The 22,478-nt window shown below is 40.1% G+C and overlaps 1 protein-coding gene across 1 annotated transcript in view; it reads left to right on the top strand.

Annotated features, from left to right (window-relative positions):
* The window catches only part of pcdh15b (protocadherin-related 15b), a 281,925-nt gene that overhangs the window by 104,693 nt on the left and 154,754 nt on the right, over window positions 1-22,478 (top strand). The window contains exons 10-16 of the mRNA XM_074662917.1: window positions 1,185-1,293; window positions 7,182-7,294; window positions 10,650-10,856; window positions 13,256-13,390; window positions 18,317-18,466; window positions 18,560-18,651; window positions 20,050-20,151. Coding sequence (XP_074519018.1) covers window positions 1,185-1,293; window positions 7,182-7,294; window positions 10,650-10,856; window positions 13,256-13,390; window positions 18,317-18,466; window positions 18,560-18,651; window positions 20,050-20,151 — 908 coding nt within the window. The remainder of the gene's footprint in view (window positions 1-1,184; window positions 1,294-7,181; window positions 7,295-10,649; window positions 10,857-13,255; window positions 13,391-18,316; window positions 18,467-18,559; window positions 18,652-20,049; window positions 20,152-22,478) is intronic.

The following is a 22,478-nucleotide window of genomic DNA, read 5'->3' as shown; positions in this document are numbered from 1 at the left end:
ATAGCTTATTTTTTCCTTTAGTCTCACGTTGTCATTGTTAATAACAGCAATCACAGAAGCATACAGAGTTCTGCGTGACCTGGCTGCCTTTCTCTGCCTCTTCTTTTGTTGCATCAACATCTTTGTCTTCCCTCTGCTCCTGGCAACTCCAATATATTAGCACCATCTTTTACTACACCTCATTACGTGCAATAACCTCCCCTCTGCCTGTGCCCCCTCCTCTGCTCTCTCTGTGACAGGCACGAGGAGATATCGCTCTATGATGGCTAGTAGATTTTAAGTGCTGCTTGACAGGTGCTGAGTTTAAGCATTGTATAATAGCAGGTGTGTGGGTGTACTGCTGTGTTCGTTGTGTGTATGTGAGTCTGGCAGGGTTTGCTGATCCACTGGGAATACAGTGCAGTATTGTGGACACGCTGTTCTTGACATTTTACAAGTTTAGTGATTGGAGATGTTATCCTATAGGCTTGTAATGGCTCCTCCATTGGGGATCCTGGTATTCCGGACACCTCAGCAAATTACTCTAATATAACTCAACATTATAGCCTGCATACAGTGCAGATATAGATCTAAACAGGGAGTCCTCTCTGTGTTTGTTTTAGACAGACCTTAACTTTGACTGTCAGGTAATTTGAATAGAAATTCACTCTTTCTGTTATAGTTTTATTATTAGATCCTTTAAACTTTATGTATCACCACCTATATTTGAAACATGATTTTAAGTTAACCAACAGTTTCTTTTTTCTATACTCAGCAGCTTGCCCTCATTTGACTCTACCTTGATTGCTGGAATGCTTCACGCTTGTTCCTCCATGAATAAAAAGCAGAAGAAAAGCTTTCTAATGCTTTTGAATAACTAAATGAGGGAAACAAGCAATTATTTTTTAATATCCCTCCATGTATTTTAAGCTTTTGTTTAAAGCCTTTTCCTCTAAGCTGTTTTGTTGCCAATTATCCTTGTAAAGCAAGCTTAATTAAAAAAATATGTAAAATTGATGTCTTGTGACACAGTTTGAAGCTGGTACTTCTGGTTACAAATTGAAAGTTGTTTTCTAAATTGATTTTATTCTCCCTGTCTCTGTTTTTCACTCCTCAAATTTAAGCATACTAAGTGAAATTCATGTCGTCTTGTGAAGTTGGTGTATTCCTTTTCTTTCTTACCCCTCTCTGTTCTGTCTGCCCAGAATAAAGTGAATCCTGTCAATGTGACTCCACCTATCCAAGCTGTGGACCAGGACAGAAACATCCAACCTCCATCCGACCGGCCGGGGATACTGTACTCCATCCTGATTGGTAGGTCTTCCTTAAAGCTGTATGTAGAGTTTAAACTGGTTATGAAACAGACTGAAATTAAATTCCTCTTTATCAGCTTTGAAAGCAAACAAAGACCATATTGAAGAAGACTGACAGTTTCTCTAGTGTGACTCCAAATGTCTGAAAGTACTAAAAAAAAGGGATAGGTGTCTAAGCAGATGATTGACAGCATGCTTAAGAGCCTCTTGATGAGTGATATTTTAGACAGTCAAAAGACAGCAGGAGGAGATATCTTGGTAAAAACAGGGCTTATACTTAAGAAGTATCAGCAGGTATTGTTTGTTTGTCTACAGGGGACACAAAAATTAAGACAAAAAAGGAAGCCAAGGAGCTTTAGAGGAGTTACGTTCTTTGGAATGCTCTTTGGAATTATGCAAGCATCAAACTTTGGTCTAAAAATATTATAAAGGTTTGAAAAGTGCACCTCTACAAAAGTCAACTAAAAGGCGCTGTGCACAGAAACACCAGATATGACATGTACCAATTCAAAGTAAAGGTAAGATCTTAAGCCCGAGCCCGAGCCCGAAATTCGGGTCGGGTCAGGCCAAAAATGTCAATAATTAACTTGGGGTCGGGTCGGGTCGGGTCAGGCTGGCCTTCTCTCTCACTATTTTTTTTAAATAATTATATATTTATATATTATGTATTGAGTCGGGACACGCGCACGCTTTACGCAGTGCTCAATGCCAGATGTTCAAGAGGACAAGACCCAAGACTGAAAACCCGCACAATACGCACTTTACACCGAGATGACCGCCCTGGACCACCTACCTCAGCAGGTCTGACTTCTGCAAACAGCAGCTGGTCCAGAAACATGTATGAATGGATTCATCCATGCGCGCAGTCTCCAGCGGAAGATTTTTAAAGTCTGTTTGTTTCCTCCTTTCGTAACAAAGACTATATTGAACCTGCTGCACTCTGGAGGCTTTACCCCGTGTATCTCAGATACCTTTCTTTGTGATCTAATGAAGCCCAGAATCCTGCTACTGCTGCTGTTCCTCTCCTTGTCAGAGAGGCGCGTCCATGTGAACACAATATCACACACAGAAATATCTTTAACAAACTTTTCCAGCATTATCTCACAGTGTAAATGCATTTATAATGAGCATAAAAAATATGTTAATTGTTTTAACATTAAGAAAACTTGCAATATAATATTTTGGGTTATTTTCGGACTCGGGCCTGCAAATCAAGTTAATTGATCGGGCTCGGGACAGGTCGGGCTTTAATACCGCGGGCCGAGGTTGGGTCGGGCTGGATTTTTAAGGCCCGATCTTACCTCTAATTCAAAGAAGCTGGTTTAAATGAAAAAGTAAACTTTTACAGCCTGGTTCAAAAAACGTTCATTGATCTTAGTTAGTCTGCTAGTGGCTCTGGCAGGTAGCAGGCGTGACTTTAACAAGGCAGGGCGTAACAGGAAGTCAGCGATGGAAACTATCTATAGAGGGATTATTTGTTTATCAACAACGGCGGATGCGCGCACAACTTGGGTGCAGAAGCATTGCGGGGTATATTTACAGCAAAATGCTCCCAGGTTTGTGAAATAGTAGTGAGTGGACAGAAGAGATCAGCAAGTGGACAGATATTAGATGGACAGACATTTTAGCAGAGAAACCTAGCGTGTACCCAAAGAGGAAACACAACTCTCGCTCGATGCTCATGACTGCATTATCCGTGGACACTTATCAGACTGTGACAGACCAGGATGTAAGCATTGTTTCATAATATTCCCTAATTTTACTTTGGTCATAAAATCTGTTTCTGTTAATCATAATTTATAGGTTCACTCATTATTTACTGTCCATATTGAGTCCATGTTTGGTCAGAACCTCAGCTCCAAACCAACTTTTTCATTAAATAAGCAAAGTCAAATCTGTATTTTGAGTATCAGCAGTTATTGTTGCTTGTTTTAGTCAAACCTGGTAAACTAAGGTAGGATAGAGAATACACATTTAATTACACACACGCAGAAGTTGCTGGTGTATCAGTGTTAAGTGTGACCCCATTAACTGGTGACTCAAAGTCACCAGTTAGCATGGTTGCTATTAATGCCGAAACACCGGTTGCGCTGTCACGGTTGAAACTTGACAGAAGTTGCCTCTATTGTGTGTAGTATTGTTTCTGACAGCTGTCCACAGAAAAAAAAACATACATTTTGATGCTTCTAACAGGTTGAATTTAGTGTTTAAAAAATGCTTACTCGTCTAAATGAATGGAGCTAAATGCTGCTTCTGCAGTCGAGATGGGTGCACATCTCAGTGGAGAGGGAAGTGCAGGAACTCCCCAGTCTCCTGCCTCCAGCTGTGTGGCAATCCTGTGAGATGCTGGACTGAACACGCAGCTTGTGTGAGCTGACAGTCAACATGGAGCTGGAGCGGAGACACAATCAGATGTATTTGGGCCGTATGTAGGTTGGGTTCAGCATTTCCAATGTGTCCTCCAGCGCTACTACACTTTAAAAACAAATGGTGATATCCAGGAGACTAGTGCTGTTTCTCAAATCAGAGAAGTCCAGCAGACATACATTAAGTGCACTGAGTACACTGTGAACGCACAGCGCAGTGCAAAAAATCTTACAGTACAAATCTTACTATTTAATAATTAACCTGAAACTTTGCCCACGTTAAGAGTATACTGCATTGAAATCAGCCAGGTTTCAAAGGAGGAGATGTTTCCGATCTGGCAGAGATGAAATTGTCAGCCCTCTCAGTGCATCGTAAATACCTGAAGTTGAAAATGATTGATCACAGTAACACTTCAGCACATCTTGATTACTTGCTTCAAATTGTAAAATGCAAAGTCACAAAAACGTTAACTCACAAAGATCTGCATAGTCAGTAAAAATGTATTGACATGACTTGGCCTGATGATTACATTTCCCACAATCCTGCTGTAGAAACTAATCCATCTGAGTTGGAGGATTATGAGGAAAAGTGTCACAAAGGTGATGAAATATAGCCTGCAAAGATTTTGAGATGGGGAAAAAGTGTGTCTACAGCACTTGTAGAGTTTGTTGTTGTGAAACCTGTAATGCCAAAAAAAACCCCACTTTGAATTCAACACATTCCCAGTTTAATACAAAAACACAGTAAACATGCTTGAAGTTGAAATGAATAAATGATCAGTTTGGATGGAGAAAAGCTTTTATCAAGCTCTGTATTTCCTCTCAAGGAAAACAAAATAAGCACCTTTTAAGTGGATTTCTTCTGTTTGACTTCTGTAAACCTCCTTGTGCTGTAGTTGTGTTTGCCAGTGAAATATGAGCCTCTGGGAACATTGGATGGGTTGAGGTTGTGAGGGTTTTTTTGAGAGATTTTTAAATGAAATGTGTTTAATGTATTGCTTGTCAGTTGGTATTCTTTATTTTTTTTTTTAAAAACCTTGATACTGAATGGTGAAAACAACAAAAATAGATGGAACAGTTGGGAATAAAGCAAGAAAGTAATATTCAGCTGCAATCTATTCCAACAACTATAAAACAATAAAGATTCAATGCTTGAAAATGAATGATATTTAATGTATAGAAGTATAGAAATGGACATGCATCCATACACTCTATTTTCTTTTTAACGCACATGACAAAAAACTTTTAAATATTTTATTGTGGTCTAGACTTGTTTTTCTTGTAATTCTGAGGTATTCAACTCTTGCTCTCGATGCCTTGTTCATCCGATGTACAGACCTAAACAAAATCTGAAGACCAGTTGAAAATGGAAATCTGATGGTTATTGCTGCAGTTGGCTCCAGTAAGAGTCTTAATTTGGGTCGAGGACCGCCTTGTATCTTGACGGACAGCCAATTGGATCCTCTGGCTCAGGGAAGGTGTAGTTTTTTGGGGTCTACCATTTGACTTTTTTGTCCCATAATGCTCAGGATCTTTCAAAAAATGTAGAATGACTGTCTTACTGCGTCCAACCTCAGCAGCAATGGCACACTGTGAGAGACCTTCCTTATGAAGCTGAATGATCCAACCACGTTCAAGAAGAGACAGCTTCTTAGCTTCAGCCATCAGGACGGCATGACCGACTTAATACCTGACAGAAATGAAAATTGTAAGCAGATTTTTGCTTTGATAGCCTGTGTTCTTTTGATCGGCTGATGAACAGCCTATTTTTGTTTACTTGTTGTTTTCAATTAACTACTTTTTCAAAGTGCTTTTTTTCACACTCCCCCTTCTTGCTTTTGCATATTGTAGCTCTACTTAAAACCATATTAAGATCCAAATGTGCAAAAGGTAAACTCTAGCAATTTGTCAACTGGTCTTAAAGGTCCCATATTATGCTCCTTTTCTGTAGTTTAATATGGATCATTGATGTCTTCATGAAATGGTAGTAACATGTTTTGGTCCAAAAAGCCAATAAATCAAGCACAGCAGCATTGTTTCCAGGCTCTCATAGCCCCTCTGTTCAGAACGCTCTGATTTAGTGGGTGTGACATTCATATGTTAATGAGCCACCACTGATACGCCCCACTCTTCCGCGTCACTCAGAGCGGCGCCATGTAACCATGACTACTGAGCTCGGAGTGCACGATGTTTAGAAAACAGCGAAGATCATTTACCGTAACATTAAAAGCAGTTGGCTGTGAAGTGACTAGCACACACATGCACAGTTTTACTGAGTGTAGCTGGCACGTTTCCTTGATAAATGAACTCTAGCCACTTAGTCTTGTCTGCTTCTGAGATGGGAAGATTGTGCATGATGGAACTATGTGGCTGTTTACAGCCAAAAACAGAGCAGTGATGGCTCTTCAACTTTGGCATTCTCCAGATTTCTCTCCAGCAGCAGGGAGTGGAGTTGGCAGGGAGGAGGTTTGGGGGTATCTGCTCTGGTGGACCAATCAGGTTAGACTTGCTGCTGATTGGTCAAAAAAGGGAATCGCTGACATCAGCAAATCCCAAAAAGGAGGAAAGCCACAGACCCACAAATTTCACTACAAGACTTCAAGTGATTTTTGCACAATATGGGACCTTTAAGATTTTGATCAGGTCTGTACATGAGGCCTTGATCCCCGTGTTGGCTGCCTTGGTTTGTTTCAAAACTGTGGCCCCTGTCCAGCATGTCTCTTTCTTCCTTCACAGTGTACAGTTGTAAACTTAAGGCCTTTGTATGTATTTGAGATCATTTTACACAGTTACAAATAGTTTTGCTACGATTAGAGCTCTAAATAAGTCAAACACAATGAGATAAGTAAGTTGAAATCCCTAACAAAGCACCATAAAATCACTCACTGTCATGAGAAAATTGAGTAAATTAAATAGAAATGTATGTTTACTTGAGGCTTCCATATAACTAAGATAAAACAATCTTATAGAAATGTTCAGATAATTTAGAAAGTAGTCCCCAAACCACTAAAAAGTCTGTTAAATATTTGGTTTCTTATTGAAAATCAAGTCTAAACTTTCTGGGACACACCATTGCAGATCTAACTTTGGGAATATTTTCCCAAAAAGTATTAAAGAGACAAACTCTCACACAAACATTAAAGGGGCACATGTAGGGAGAATCATGCTGCTTTGTACTTATGTACCTCCACTGCTGGACTTGATTTCCCAGCTGAGCAATGCAGCATTCCAAAGCACCGTGTGTATGTATGTTTGTGTGTTTCTGTGCGTGTTTTCTCCCCCACCTGTGGAGAGCAGAGATGAGAAAACCTGGACCATTAGCCATGCCTCTACCTCCTCCCCCTCCCAGTCTCCTTTATTCACCCTGCAGACTCCCAGCAGACAAACATACATCGATTCTTAAACCAATTACCAATCCTTTCTCCAAAACACAGAGTTTTATAAAGTTTGTGTATTCTGCTGCTTTCTCCTTACTGCCTTCTTTCGCCTTATTTGCCTCATTCCCCGTCTTTCTCTCTCACAGGCAAACCAGAATCCTATGCAGAATATTTCATCCTCAACAGAACCACAGCCGAGCTCCTGCTACTGAAGCCCATTGATAGAGAACAGCACCGCAGATTTGATCTGGTTATCAAGGTGAGAGATGCTGCAAGAGCAGCCACACAGGAAGTTTAAAATGAATCAGTCAGCATTTTATTTAAAGAGCAACTCTGCAGTTTGGTCTTTGAATGTCTTTAACACTCAAATATCCATCAGGTAGTTAAATCTGTAAACCCAAACTAGGATTAAATGTTCCACGCTACCTTACTACTCTACCCATTTTTAAGATGCTTCCCACTTTAGATCAATTAAAGCTTGTCCACCCTGCGCATGTTAAATGCCAGTAATTAGAAAGCATTAAGACAGTGTCACAGTCTGTGAAGGTGTTTTTGTCTCAATTAGGCTGCTAATGGGATTGCACCAAGAAGCTTGCATCAGTTTCAGGTCTGCTGTTAACTTGATGTTGGTTTTCCCTCTTTAAGGTGTTAAATATAAAAATCTGAAAGGTGTCATACAGTATGATGCCAAATTTGCAGTTATGAGTTAACAATAGAAACATTCACAGCTGGTATTCACAGACAGTTTGTCTGGAGGAGCACAGAGGGAGGGGGAGTGATGGTGTATGAAGCAATCTTGATACAAAACCCCCCCCCCACAATAATCAGAATCTGAATCAGAATCACCTTTATTCGCCAAGTATTTTCAAGAATACAAGGAATTTGACTCCGGTTTCAACGGCACTCTCTCAGTAGAATTGTTGTGAATAGAAAGACCCTAAAAGAAACACTGAATATTACAAAAAGTAGAAAAAATAGAGCTTAAGTAGTAGAGAAAAATAATAATAATTACAATATTAAATTAAATAATGTCATCAAGTGTAAGGAAGTGTAAGTGCACTTAAGATCAGAGTTGCAAAGGGGTGGAAAAACTCCAGAAAATCTCATTAAAAGTTAAGTTTGGGTAATTTGGAAATATTCTTGTAGTAGTGGTAGTAGTGGTGGTAGTAGTAGTCATGGAATGGCATAGATATTTAAGTAAACTTGCATTAAATGAAGTAGTTGGGCAGAAATTATGCCACAATACTCTTACCCTTGTTGTATTTAAGTTCCTTGTTATAAATTTCCAGTTTACTCCCATAAATTCCAGTGGAAAGTTTCTGACTTTGAAAATTCCCAGAAATTTGAAGCCATACTTAAAATAGATTTATTATCTCTAGTTTCCTTCTGAGAAAAAGACAACTGAAACCAAACCAATGGAGTCAACACATGGTCTAGACCTGCTTAAGTTCACTGTATTAGTAACAAAAACCCTGTTTCCACCAAGCAGTTCAGTTCGGTTCCTATTGGTACACATCTTGCGGCATTTCCGCTAACTAATCATGGGACAGATCAAAAAAAAAAACGAGACAAGCCGTCACACTTTTTGGGACCCTGCCATAGGGGTACCAGACTAAACTGATCTGATCCCAGAATGTGGAGCTACAACACTGCAGACTGTTGATTGGTCAAAAGAATCCTCACTTACTGTGTGATAGCAGCTGCATTTCTCCCGGTGGCACACAGGCTTCTCTGAAACAAAACTTGATTGTTCATTGTAACAAAGAGCCACATGCCAGTCACAAAGAAGACATGTTGCTATGGCATCATGCTATTATCCAATTGATGCAGCTATCGGCATCCAGCTTGCACGCCGCCTGCCACAAGGGGGCACAGTTGGCTGTGGAAACACAAACAGGACCAGACTTAACTGATCCAACCCGTACCAAACCGTACTGATCTAAACTGGACTGCCTGGTGGAAATGAGGCTAAAGACCCAACATCAAGACAAGAGAAGAGGTCTTGTGTCATCTCTACCCTCCATGAGTACAGCACTTTGCAGAATTCAGCAAGTTATAGTGGAAAGGAAAACTCCCTTTGACAGGCAGAGACCTTGAGCAGAACCAGACTTATGTTGGGCAGATATCTGCCTTGGCTGTGTTGTAATAGGAAAGACAGATAAAAGTAATAGAAAGATAGAAAGAAAGTGATGAAAGAGCTTGAAAGTGAATGCCATAACAGTGATGGTGGGGGTGAGACTGCAGCTGTTGCAGCTGAGGTCTGGCAGGTCCACATCAGCAGGCCGTCAACATCAACAGTCCTGAAGAACCTACATCACAAGGGAGCTCACAGAGAGATCTACGGCAAACTAAAAATGGGAAATTAAGAATGCTATCAGAGAGGGAAACAGGAGCTCATTGTGTCAGTTCAGCTCAGTAGTCTAAACCTATAGCAGCATAACTAGGAGCTGGTCCAGACTAAAACCAGGTCTAACTGTTAGCTTTATCAATGAGGAAAATTTAAAGCCTGCTCCTAAAGGCAGAAAGGTCATCTGCCTCCTGGATCCTGACTGGTGAAAGATATATAAGGATGGGAGGACTGGAGCCTTATAACTGAAGGCTTGACCTCCCACACCACTTATAGAGACTGTAGGTACGACAGGCAGGCCTGCATGCTGGGAGCACAGTGATGGTTGAAACTGGATAGTTGACTTTACATCCACAGGTACTCTGGAAGTAAAATCTTCTAGCTAATTCAGCAGCTTACCTTTAATGGAGCCAGTGTGCTGCATAAAACTTGGAAGCAAACAAATACAGGCTAAAACAAACAGCTACAAGCTCCTACCAAAAGATAGCATGACAACCTCCCTCTCAGGGGATACTTGGCTTTCATATGTATTTAAGTTCTCAATCAGTGGTATTAGACCAAACCTAATGTGTGATAGTAGACCTAACCTATCTGCACTGTCATTCCACCATCCATTACTTCATCGAAAGCATTACTGATCTGCATACTCTGATTCATTCTGGAATGTGTCAGAGATCTGTTTTTAGAAAACAGGATGTAGCTGCAGGTGGGATTTCAAAAAGAGGATCATCACGTCAGCAGAAAAACAGAGGATAATTTCTTCCGTAACCTGGGAAGAGAAAACACACACACAAATACATGCAAATTGAATCAAGGATCAGCAGGTTATGTCAAAATCACCATCCCCCACACAGCTGATGGTCCTTTAGTTGGGATTTTGAAGCAAATGTACAATTTCCTTTCTATGAAATTTTGATTTCCTGGGAAACGAAAAAAGCAGCAGTATTCTCACTTGTTTCTGAAAATAACTGCTTCAAAAAGTGGCTGACTACCAAAAAAGAAAAAGAAATTTCATATAGTTTTAACTTAGCAAAATATAAAAAAGCTACTGTTGTTTAAATTTAACCCAAAATGTAGAACTAGGATGAATCAGTAGTTCAGCATTTGTTGGCTCCCTATAGTCTGCCATCCAGGCTCATATTATCTGAAGCATTATCATTAAAAAGCACTTCAGTGGCAGGAGTAATAGCTGGAGTACAGCAGCCAGCCAAAATGAACAATAATTCTCTTTCTCTGCCTCTCCCCCCTCCTCGCTGTCGTTTCACAGGCAGAGCAGGACAATGGTCACCCCTTGCCAGCCTTCGCCAACCTCCAAATCGAAGTCCTGGATGAAAACAACCAGGCACCCTACTTCCTGGAGACTAGTTACCATGGCTACATCAGTGAAGCATCACCAGTGGGCACCACCATAGCGACCAATGCAGACGTGTCTGCACCTCTGGCAATTGTAGCACTGGACAACGACGTGGAGGAGGTGAGGAGGAAACATGCAGAGCTGTTACCTCACAAAGATGTTCTGACAACTACACTGTTATAAAAATCAAGTCTTCTATTTTATTTCACTCATGCAAATGTAAAAGTCTGTATTACACTATAGGCAGGTGTCTCTGAAGACCCACTTTTTATGCTTTATCTATTTCCTTTGTAGCTGACAGCTGGTGAGACACCTGTAGGTATCAGAGTGTTCTGCTCCCCTGAGTGTAATGACTTTCTGTCACTTGGGTTGTTAGCAGTTAACCAACTCTTTATCAAATCCTGTTTTACTTTTTGCTAAACACTGCTAAGATCTTATTAGCTGTAACTAGCTAGCTAGCAAGAAGTGGGAAAAAAAGCTTTGGATTTTTGACAGCTTTATTAACCACCCAGTTTAAAAGTAACCATAAGGTAACTTTGATTTTTTTGGCCAGCCTTTGGGGCTAATATGTGCCAGGCTAATATTTCATAGGTTGTTGGACGCAACTACATTTAGCAAATATTAGCCCTGAGAAAGGTTAGGCAGCTGTAGCTGGCAAGCTAGTTAAGGTAATTTATTTTGGATATCTTTTATCTTTAGCTAACTAATTATGCTAAATAAGCCATACTATTGTAATAGCTTTGTTAGCTAGCTACTGGATAAAGCAAACATGAGCCTTACCTAGACTGTTATAGCAGGAGCTTCCTGTAAAAGCTTTAGCTAGCTAATCCCTAGAGCTAACATAAGCCATGCTGGTATTCTACAGGTGGTACCTAAGTGAAATGTATGATCTGCCAAAGGTTAAGTAGCTGTAGCTGGCTAGATATTTAAATCAATGTTACCTTGGCTTATTTTACTGTAGCTAATTTGGCTGAACAAACCTCAGATTTCTACAAGCCTTGCTAGCCAATGCATAAAGCCAACATCAGCCTAACTGTTATTATTATTTTTTCCTAGTGTTAGCTAGCTGCTGTATTGAGCAACCATATGCTTTGCCAGGCTTTAGCTAGCTAATGATAAGTGCTTTCTTAAGCAAAGCTAATATTTAATGGGTGGTGAAACACCTTTTATATATTTGAAAAATAAATCCTCTGTGACCATTCCTACCCAGGTGTTAGATTACAAGCAGGAAACAGAATAACTGATTACAGGCACTCAAATTAATATGTAAACAAAAGGTAGCAGCATTGTGATCATCAAGTAAAGTGTATTCATAAACAGCCACAGTTGATGCTGAACAAGCATTAAACAGCAGCATTAAAAAGACAAACTGTACAAGAATGAGGGACTGAGTCACAGGAATCTCTTCCCGTTGTGTTGTGTCCCTGAATTTCTTGCCTTGCTTGCAGTGTGTGAAGTGCCCCGTCTCATTCTCACTCTAAACCTGACTAGCAAAACCATTTACCTCTCAAATTGCTTCCCTGTGATAATGTAAGAATTTACAGTGCCGCAACATTGTTATCGCCCATGCATTCCCAAGAGCTTACTTTGTTTAAGATGTAGCATGGGCTTTTTGACAAAAACAAGCTTTGGTTCATTGCTTTCCAAAAGACCCCCACAGCAAGGAATGAGCTTAGTGCGGATAATGTGTGTATTTTTGTGTGCTCTTGACTCTGTGTGAGTGAGTGTGTGTGTGCTTCTGGCACTTGATGTACGTTATTTTGAATATTGCTAACCTTGTCTTTCCTGCGGCATTAAGTACCAACAATGATGATAAGTCCTAATTGCTTTTATGTGGCGTCCATCACTTTTATTTATGGGTGTGCATACGATTGTGTTTGTGTGCGTTTGTTTATTTATGACTCAATATACACTCCGGCTACATCGACAATATCAGCCCCATCCTACCCTGCTGAGCCAGCCCTATCTGCAATGAGAGCTCACACACTACCATAACACATTAAACAGCACACACACACACTCACGGGTAAATACACACACACTCACACACACAAAAGATGACTGTGTGGGTAATGTCAGGGGAGGACTTGAATAAGGATTGCCTCTCTATCACTGAGTGTGGTGTGCACACACACACACTCAGATTCATACATACACACAAACACAGCTCTCATACAAGTGTTTTTATGTCGTGAGAATCTGGGAGGAGGAGTTTTTCATTCACGTTTTCCTGTTGCAGCACTTGCTTTGTGCTATTTTGCATGTGCAGGCATTCCATTTGTTGCATATTTTTCACTGAAATATCCAGCTCTGCTTTGGTGTTGAAGATTGTACATGTTTAGCTTAAAATAGAACTGTCTTAGATATGCTCTTTACAGTAATACATATTTATTTATCAAATCACTTAAAACTACACAAATAATGAAGCTGCTTGGGACTATTGATCTCCCTCTTTATTTTCCTATGGTGACTAACTCTCATTCAGGACAAATCACTGATGTTTTTTGTATTTCCAACAGACCAGAGATCCTCAGCTCCAACTATCCCTGGACAGCTACTCCAACATTTTCTCGGTGTCCTCCTCTGGAATCAGAAGATATCTGACCCTGGTGCAGCCGCTGGACAGAGAAACACAGGATTCCTATACGTTCACGGTAAACTCCAGAGGCTTTCTGGGAAATCAATTCCATTTAAGATCCAAATGGATTACAGGTTGCAGGAGCAGTTTTAAACAAAGCACCAAAATACAAAGTGACTAAAGCAGCCATTTCCAACGTTGGAACACTGCAAGTCTGTTTTGAGCCCACTCTGACCTAGAATAGAATAGAATAGAATAGAATAGAATAGAATAGAATAGAATAGAATAGAATAGACTTTATCCCCAAGAGGAAATTCAGGAGGAGTCACAGCAGCAATCAAGAAAACAAAAGACAGTGTATAGAAAGTGCAAAAAGGTCCGTAATAAGATAGATCAGTCTGTTCAGTCTCTGTCTCCTGGATCCTGTCTGCTCACAGCCGGTGAAGCTCTTCCAATGTGGTGTTGGTGTCTGATGTTAGCTCCATTGGCCATGTCTGTGAATAGCATGATGCTTCTCTGCCCTCTGGTATTCCCTCTGTTGCTGGGTTAGCACAGCTAGCTCGTCCATCTTTCTGGAGAAAGGTCTCATGTTCCCGATAACAATGGATGGAAGGACATAACTCACACAGTTCTGAGTTAACACCTGGTTTTAAGATCTCTACACTGGTATTAAGATCACATAACTTTTTGTGTTGGAGTGAGCCTATAACATTTATTCAGTCACATTTATCCTAAAGATTTTAGCAATAAAATGTGGTTGGAAGGAATAAAAAATTCAAAGTTGATTTTTATGCCTTTAGTCAGAGATCATAGGAGGGGATGGTAGAACAAGAAACGGGCTAAATAGCTGCTGCAAGCTGCTGTCTCTTTCACCCCTTCCCTCTATGAGGGCACTTCCCTTGATGCTTGTTGGGTCTGGAACTCCACGCGACACAGGACTCCCATGGGATTCCAGCAGGATGGGAGTCAGCTTTACTATCAATCATGGGATTAGGACGGTACAGTATAAAAAGCTAACAGTACCAGATGGAAGCAGGAACCAATCAGGAAGATAAAAAATGTAACATGCGCTGCCGTTTTGAAGTTCATTTCCAATAAGCTAACAATCTAACTCAAGTGAAAAGAACTACACTTCCCAGGAGCCAACAGTAATCGAAAAAAGGACAAAGGGAGAAAATCAAATCAAATTCAATGTATTGCCAAAAAGCTAAAAGAAGGGGGAAAAAATGGGAGCAGTACAGGAGTGGGATGGGACAGGATTTTTTTCTGGGGGAGTGGGGTGGGATAGGAGTGAAAATCCAGAGTAAACATTGGTGTTTGAATTTTAATTTAAAGTCCATCCCTCCAAGGTCTAACCAGCCAGTTTGGATATCCTTAAGGATTGACCCATGCGGCAACCTCCGGTCTGAGAATATGAGACAGTGCTGAAGTGCTAAAATCTGCTGTTTCTGGGGTGTTCACTTGAGGCTGGCTCCGAAAGTAGCGGAAGTCACATACACACCAAGCCAAAAAAAGCCGTTTTCAAAGCAGAAATTAACCTATTTACAGCCTGGTTCAAAAAAACGTCTCCTGTCTGAGTCGCTAATTTTACTACTGGCACCCACTGTATGGGGGGTGAATTTTTTTCAAACGCTGCTGTTCAGAGGATATTAAGATTGCGAGCTCCCCCAATAAGAGGCACAGCTGAGGGTCACGTGACGGCCGGTGCCCTATGGCTGTGGGCGAAGCCCTTGCCACTACCAATATGGCCGCTATAGCCGATGTGCTTCATTTTCCGTTTCAGAAACAGATGGGTGACGTCGGCCAGACTACGTCCATGTTTTATACAGTCCATGGATTGACCTCATCAGTTCAGCAAGTCTTATGAAGATCTTGTGCTGGATTTTAGGACTAACTGTTCCAAGCAGCCATATTCCTCAGATTTCTGCAACATATGTATTTGTAGCAATTTGAAAATGTGCTCATGCTAAATATGGACGTCAAGCATTGTTACTTCCTATTAGGACCTAAGAAAATGTCATACCCCCTCTTTAACTGAATTATGGAGCTGCAGAGGAAAGTGATTGTGGGGAAGTCAATGCATGCATTTTTCTGCATTCAGGCCAAAACTTGTCTCTTCTTTAAAAAAAGCCTCTTCCTACAGCCTCTCTTTGTTTACCTCTTTCCATCAGTTTTCCCTTCTGCCCGCCTCTCTTGTGCCTGTTTTTGTTGTTGTATCCCTTTATTCAACTTCACCATCTTTTTTCCTCATTTCTTTTGTTGTTCCTCTCTCTGTCTCTTCTCCCTCTCCTCTTAATCTCTCTTTCTTACCTCAGTGCAATCAAATCCAGCAGCTTCTTTATTGCCAGGCCACCGGGAGGCTGCTGGTTGCCAAGCACAGTGTATCTATCTATTGATCTGCAGCATTCATACAGCAGTCAGTTATCCGTCAAGTTCAACGTGGTCACACCACCTGTGTGTGTGAGTGAGTGTGTATCAGTGTGTGTGTGTGGGGGAGTGCAGCATATTGAGTGAGCCTATCTGTCCCTTTGTATGCATGCATCTCTTCAGACGTTAAATAAGGAAGAAGCAGAAGGTCTGGAGTATTGATTTAGAGGCAGAGGTGTACAGTAATCATCATGAAAGCTTTGCTGAAGAAATTAAATTCCTGAAGAAGTGGGGGAGAGAGAGGTACAAGACATGGAGGATGGTTTTCATTTCAAGGAGTCAATCAGCTTCTTGGCAGATGAGCCTGTGGAGAAGATTAGTATCAGCGAAGAAGCATCTGATATGCACCCTGGATACTTCACTGGATTTTTCAGTTTTCCCCTGCACAAATGTAAACAGCAAGGAAATACAAGTGTTGTTTATTGATAGGGAGCAAAGTATGATGACTAACATCTGCTTCAAGAAATATGTTGACTTGTTCAGATACACGAGTATGAGCTCTAAAGCAAAGAGCTTATTGATGGTACTCATTATTCTGTCTCTCTTTGGTGTGTTTGGTTGATAACAAGCTACATCCGGCTGGGGCCTGTCTTTTATAACCACACATGAAAAAAAGAAATTACTGGCAAATAATTCATCCTTAGGCTTGGTTAAGGATACTTGGTTAAGCCTAAGGATGGAGAAAAAAACTGTGGGGTGTTTGGTAGAGCAGACACGTCATGCACAGAGTCCACAGTTCAATTCACACTGGATGCAGAATTGGTTCCTAGTTTCAACCATATTTGGTGTAATTCATCCCCCACTCTCACTCCCAAAGCTCTCCAATCAAATACAGACCCAAAGCCCAGAAAATAATGCTAAAAATTAAAAACAAAAATAGCCTCCAAGAGCTACAGTTTGTAACAAACACCAGGAAAAAAAGAAAGAAATCAAACCATAAAAGGCAGTCAAAACTTTTGGGAACATGTTTCTCAGATTTGAAAATCCTAACACTTCTCTGAGTTTTAATCGCTTCTTTGTTACCAGTTTGTAATTTTGCTTCTTTTACTGTCTTTGTTAAAACAAAAAAAAACATAAATATGTCTAAAAAAAAAGTGTTTTTTTTCACTATTTATTATTATCATGCATGCAATAAAGTTCAGGATATCAGTCAAACTCAAAGTTAAAATTAGATGTATTAGCAGAATTTACCAACTTTCAGCAGTTTGCAACATTGAATAGCTTAACTCAATTAATGTTTGCAAGTCTAAGCTCAAATTTCAACTCAAAGTGCCACTTTTAACAGTCATTGCAGTTCTAAAATTAGAAGATCCCTGAATGGAACTGCTCATAGAAGGACATATTTGTAAATCAGGTTTTGCTGAGATAGAAAATTGGCGTTACTTTCTGTTGGAAAACGGCTTCGTCAGGATAACTGTCTGAACAAATAAGAGAATAGATCATTGCCTTGCAAAAATATGGAAATGGGTGCAAAATTATATTAAAGGCATTGGGTGTTCCTTGAAGTAGAGTGGGGAGCATAGTTTACAAGATTAAAGTTGAAGGAACAGTGACTGGTTGTGGCAGAAACTTGAAGCTTTCAACCAACGCCACCAGATTCCTGTCAAAGCAGCTGGTCAAAATCCTTGAGTGACCGTAAAAGACCTGCAGCAAGACGTATTGACAGCAGGCATTCAGGTTTTAGCTTGCACGTTAACAGCCCATGTACCAGATGTGCCTTAGGTCCATCTCCACTCTGCCCCGTCACAGCACTGGATCAGAAAGCTTTCCATTCAAGTCAACATGTCCCTCACACAGGGTTCACTCTGGATCCGGCTGCATCCCTGCTTTAACAGGTCCCAACACGCATACAACAGCCCTATTTTTGCTGAATGCCAGAGCAGTGAAATTTCAATTCAAGAAACAAATAGAATGCAAACATTGGTCGTGTTGAAATAAAAAATTGTTCTTATTTGATTTGTCAAAAACAGACAGTTGAAAGTTTTCTAAGTTTTGCTAATTGTTTTCTTTACCCAAAGGTTTTTCTTTTATTATCGTTTATACTTGATTCAAAATTTACTCTCATACTCTTGATACCAAAAATGAAATAAAAAACATTTCCCAAAGTGATCCTGTACATTGTAAAGTGGGACACCCTGACATTCACAGTCACAGTTTCTTCAAGTGGATTGACACCTTAACAGGTGTGGAGTTTGACTGACATAAAGCACAAACAGATCTGCTTGTATCTGTATTTTGCAGGGGCACAGAAGTTTAAAGAGTTTTCTTTAGCCGCTTCCTCAAAAACCTCAAAATAAACCAAAGAACAGGGTTTGATATTGGAATAGCAGGGAACAACTCTGTCTCAAAGAAACAAGGAAACAAGCGGATATTATCAAGATGTCAAAAACAAACAGAGTACACAATCCTCCCACTCCAGGATTCTCTAAAGGTGGCTTTTGGCAGCTCCACTGACTGTAATATTTTTCTACAAGGAAGAGCCTTTTATTTCATTGCCTCTTGTCAAAACAACAACAAAAATAAACACTACATAATCTTTTCATTCCTCCCTCTGTATCTGTGTTTGTCTTTTCAGCTTTTGGCTTCAGACGGCGTCCAGCAGAGCCTTCCTGTTACTGTGACAATAACAGTGCTGGATGCTAATGACAACACTCCAACTTTCGCTAATGTTTCGTATAACGTCAACCTGTTTACGGATATGATGCCTGGAGAAACTGTATTACAGGTACTCACTGTCACAAACACATCATGTATTTTAAATTATGTATGTCATGTGTTTACATAGAAGTTGGTTGTGTGTTTGTGTTTTTCTACACAGCTGTCAGCGGTTGACTCTGATGCAGGCCCTAATGGTCAGGTGACCTACAGGATCTTAGCAGGTGACCAGGGACATTTTGTTATTGGATCCAGGTAAATATATGACTTGAATTCAAGCATTATTTGGAATTTTGTTCTTATCTTAAATACAAAGTTTGTCGTTAAAGGAAAAAGTTGTGCTTTAGGGTATGTACTACGCGTAGCATCAAGTTACAAAGGGGAAAACTGCTAGCTAAGTCAGGTTTAAATGTTCATTAAGTAACCTGTGATTACCTTGTTATGTAAAAAAATGCAATCTAAAAAAAAAAAGAGAAATGTTGTAAAACCCAAAATGTGTTACATCGAATTGCTTTTTTAACAGTTATTACATTTCGTATTTTATTACATTTTTTTAGTACATTTGGGGTCATTGTTACAAATCAGGCTCTAACATGCCTATTAAAACTGAAGACCTCCAAACTTTTAATGCTCGCTTGCATATTAGATGACAATAAATGGCACAACAGCCTGAAGTGAGGCCAAAACAAAAAGAGCTCCCCCTAGTGGGTGACTGCAGTATTGGTAAAACAGTAAGTTGCCTCTATTGTGATCCATGGCACATGGGTCAAAAAAAAAATGTATAAAAACAAAATTAAAATTCACATTAAAAGTGAGTTCATGTGTTTTTTGGTTAGTAGAAGGAGCGTGAAGTCAGTTCCACTTTTGGCTTCATTTTTATTATGGGAGCAGGTGGAGTCACACCATCCATATTTAATCTGTGATAATTAAACAGATCATACTTCCATTCAAATAGACTTTATTACACTGACACTATGCCACAACACAAACACAGTTTCACACTTGAAAACTGTTTGTGATTCTAAAGTGCTCACCAACATACACAAGACCTTCACCAAGTTCAGCACCAGTCGTATGTAGACACTGACAGATGACTGCAGTAGCTGTAGTGACTCTGCTAACATCCTCCTCTCCTTCACAGTCAAGCGTAGACATGGTGTAAAGCCCCTCATATTCAACTTAATCCCCATCTGTCTAAAAGTCTAAGTCTTGGTTTTATAAATTATGTGGCAGGCCATTTCTTGATGCGGTGCAGTCATTTATTCTCTCTCTTAGCATTAAAGGGGATACGCACATTTGTCAGAATGACAAACTACCGCAAATCTTTGACTAATTCAAGAAAGTTTTAAACATCAAAACTCATTTTGTCTGTATCCTACTGAGGATTGGGCATGGTGTCTAAAATCCAAAAGGACAGAAACAAGACCAAGATTGTTAAACTCAAAATGCTATCACAGGATACTTACATAACGACTCATGTATTATTGCCAGAGTGATAAAACTGTAATGACCTGTGATAGCACATTTAGTAAAGTTCAGTGAAACATCTTGCGTATGTGCAGAAGCTGTGACTTCAGTTTATGCTGCAGTTGTCTTTAGTCAATTTGGCAAATCAAATCATTTTCCTTGATACGTAGTGAACTCTCTCTGCAGCACTGGGATCATTACTGTGGCACCAGATGTCGAGCTCTCCGTCGGGCGAAGCTATGCTTTGACTGTGGAGGCTGTCGACAATGGACAGGTACCTCATAGAAGGTAAGGGCTTTCTCTGTCTGCTGTATCACTCTCTGTCTTTGTCTGACTGGAGCCAAAGCTTAAAATGTTACCAGATTCCCTGGGCTGTCAGACCTTTTTTAAAGAGGGGGTAGTGTGCTTTTTTTTAGACTTTAAACTGTCCCTGTGGTGACCCTTTAGTAGCTTTACATGATTTACAGCTCAGAAAAATCCTTATTTTTCTCGCACTGGTGGTTTCAAAAACCCTAATTTTAACTTCTACTAGAAACGCTTCATTTGGCTCCTGTCTCTTTAAGGCTCCCTGCTCCACACAAACCCTCTTCCCTCTGATTGGCTAGCCCTCTTGAGGCCCTTTCAGGCAGAGCTTTGGGCAGACCTTGGTGATTGAGGCTTGCCCCTCAAACATATCATGAACCAGTCTTTATGTGATGACCTCATCATTCCAGCAAGGCTCTTGACGATCTTGTGTTATTTTTAGAGAACAGATTTTTTTCAGTTCACTGATTTCTACAACAAATATGTAGAAGTCTAAAAATCTACACGTGTGTAAATTAGGCGTCCAGCACTGTTGCTTATATCCATGTTTGAAATATGGGGAAAGCATCATACCCTACTCAATCAGATAATTAAAGACGCATGCCACCTATTTTTGGTTCTCTGACCTCAGTTTTTTCACAATTTTCATTTCAACAACAGAGTAAATCAAAGTCCAGAACTAGGCAATGGAAGGAAATAAGTCTGTGGAGAGGAAATATACTGCTATGACTCAGCATATAAGAGGGCTGAAGTATGATCAAAATTAATAAAAGGATGCCTCCTCCCTACTTACCCTTTTCAAGAGCAATGGAGAGGAAATTAGACCGTCTGTTTTAGCACATGCAGGAACACTTGGTATCTGGAATAAATGCCACAGATGGGAACAGGGACTTTATGTTGTCTGTCGCACTAAACGATAAGGACTGATGTGATAAGATGACATTTTTGTGTTTTCGCCTCTCAGGGTCCCTATCTCCGCCCTCCTATCTCTCCACAGATTAAATCACTAAGGACACATAACTTTCAACATTTCACAAACTGTTCAACAAATTGTGCCGTTTCATCGAACAAGCAGCTGCCCTTGATGTATTGTAAACTCAGTGTTTATTGATCAAGCAGCTACAGTCTGCACTGTAAAGCCGTGTTTGTGACACTGAAAAACTGACGCAAAGAGCCATTGAACTGTTCAGAAACGCCACCTGGAAAACAAGACCAAGTGCCATCAATGAGGACAAAAACACTACAGTCTGAGCTGCCACCCCTGCTTGAACGACAGCCTGTTGTTTGCTGATACTCGAGGCACACTTGGGTGTCTTTCTTTACGATTTGCCCTTTCCAATATTTCAACAAAGGGATAAATTAGCCCCGCAGTGTGTCTGTAGAAGGACAAACAAAGTAAGTCAATGCTCTCCAGACAGGCCACTCACTGCAGGCACTTATTTGTTACAGACACACAGTAAAGTTTCACAAAGAGATTTTTTAACTTACATAAAAAGTGATGCCCACACAGCGTGCCTGAGGATTACAGGGTGGTTGTTGAACCTCTCACTTTTTATTTGGCCTGAGTGTGTATGGCTTATAGCCATCATACAACCAGCTGTAATACTGAAAAAGTCTGGAGAACAGGAGGCTTATCTACTTCTAATGCAGGGTAAGTGCTTCCCACACAAAACAGACTTTGAAATAATATGTATAAATGGTAACATGGATGATAGGAACAAGAAAAAGACACATTACAAATCTTTGACATCTGTAAAGTAAACAGAATATATAATGGAAACCATTCTTGTCTATTAAACCAACGCTGTATTCTTCCAGATAAACTTCAATATAAAAGGACATCACTGGCAGCAGCATCTGACATGCAGCTGGTGTGAACAAGTTTGCTAAATTTTTCGTTCCAAATAATGGACAAAATAATATGGGTCAATATTAGAGCCGCAGTGTTATGGGTATGATATGTGAATGTAATGTAAAGGAAAAACAAACATTTAATATGTAGCTCCACTGAAACTGAATTTGTACATTTATGGAAGCAAACCTGATTTGTCCAAAAGGATGCCAAAACAGACCATTAATTGCAGGGGTGTTAAGATGAGGTTAGATAAGATATCACTCTCTGTCACTCTCCTGTTTAGCTTTCTTCTGCTCTTCTGTCCATTTTTCTTTTTGCAAGTCCAATTCGTAAGTATTCACCATTACTACAAAAATGGATCAGAGAATATTTTTCTTCAAGAAAAAGAACCAATCTTGCTCCTCACTCCTGAACTTAGTTGGCTAACATGGTGTTGTCATAGGTACTACTATGTGCC

This window comes from Halichoeres trimaculatus, unplaced genomic scaffold (assembly GCF_033239565.1).
Source record: "Halichoeres trimaculatus isolate MK-OKI-2021-1 unplaced genomic scaffold, fHalTri1.1 fHalTri1_scaffold_23, whole genome shotgun sequence".
Classification (NCBI taxonomy): Eukaryota; Metazoa; Chordata; class Actinopteri; order Labriformes; family Labridae; genus Halichoeres; species Halichoeres trimaculatus.
Note: the sequence above shows the minus strand (reverse complement) of the source record. Positions and strands in the feature narration are given on the sequence as shown.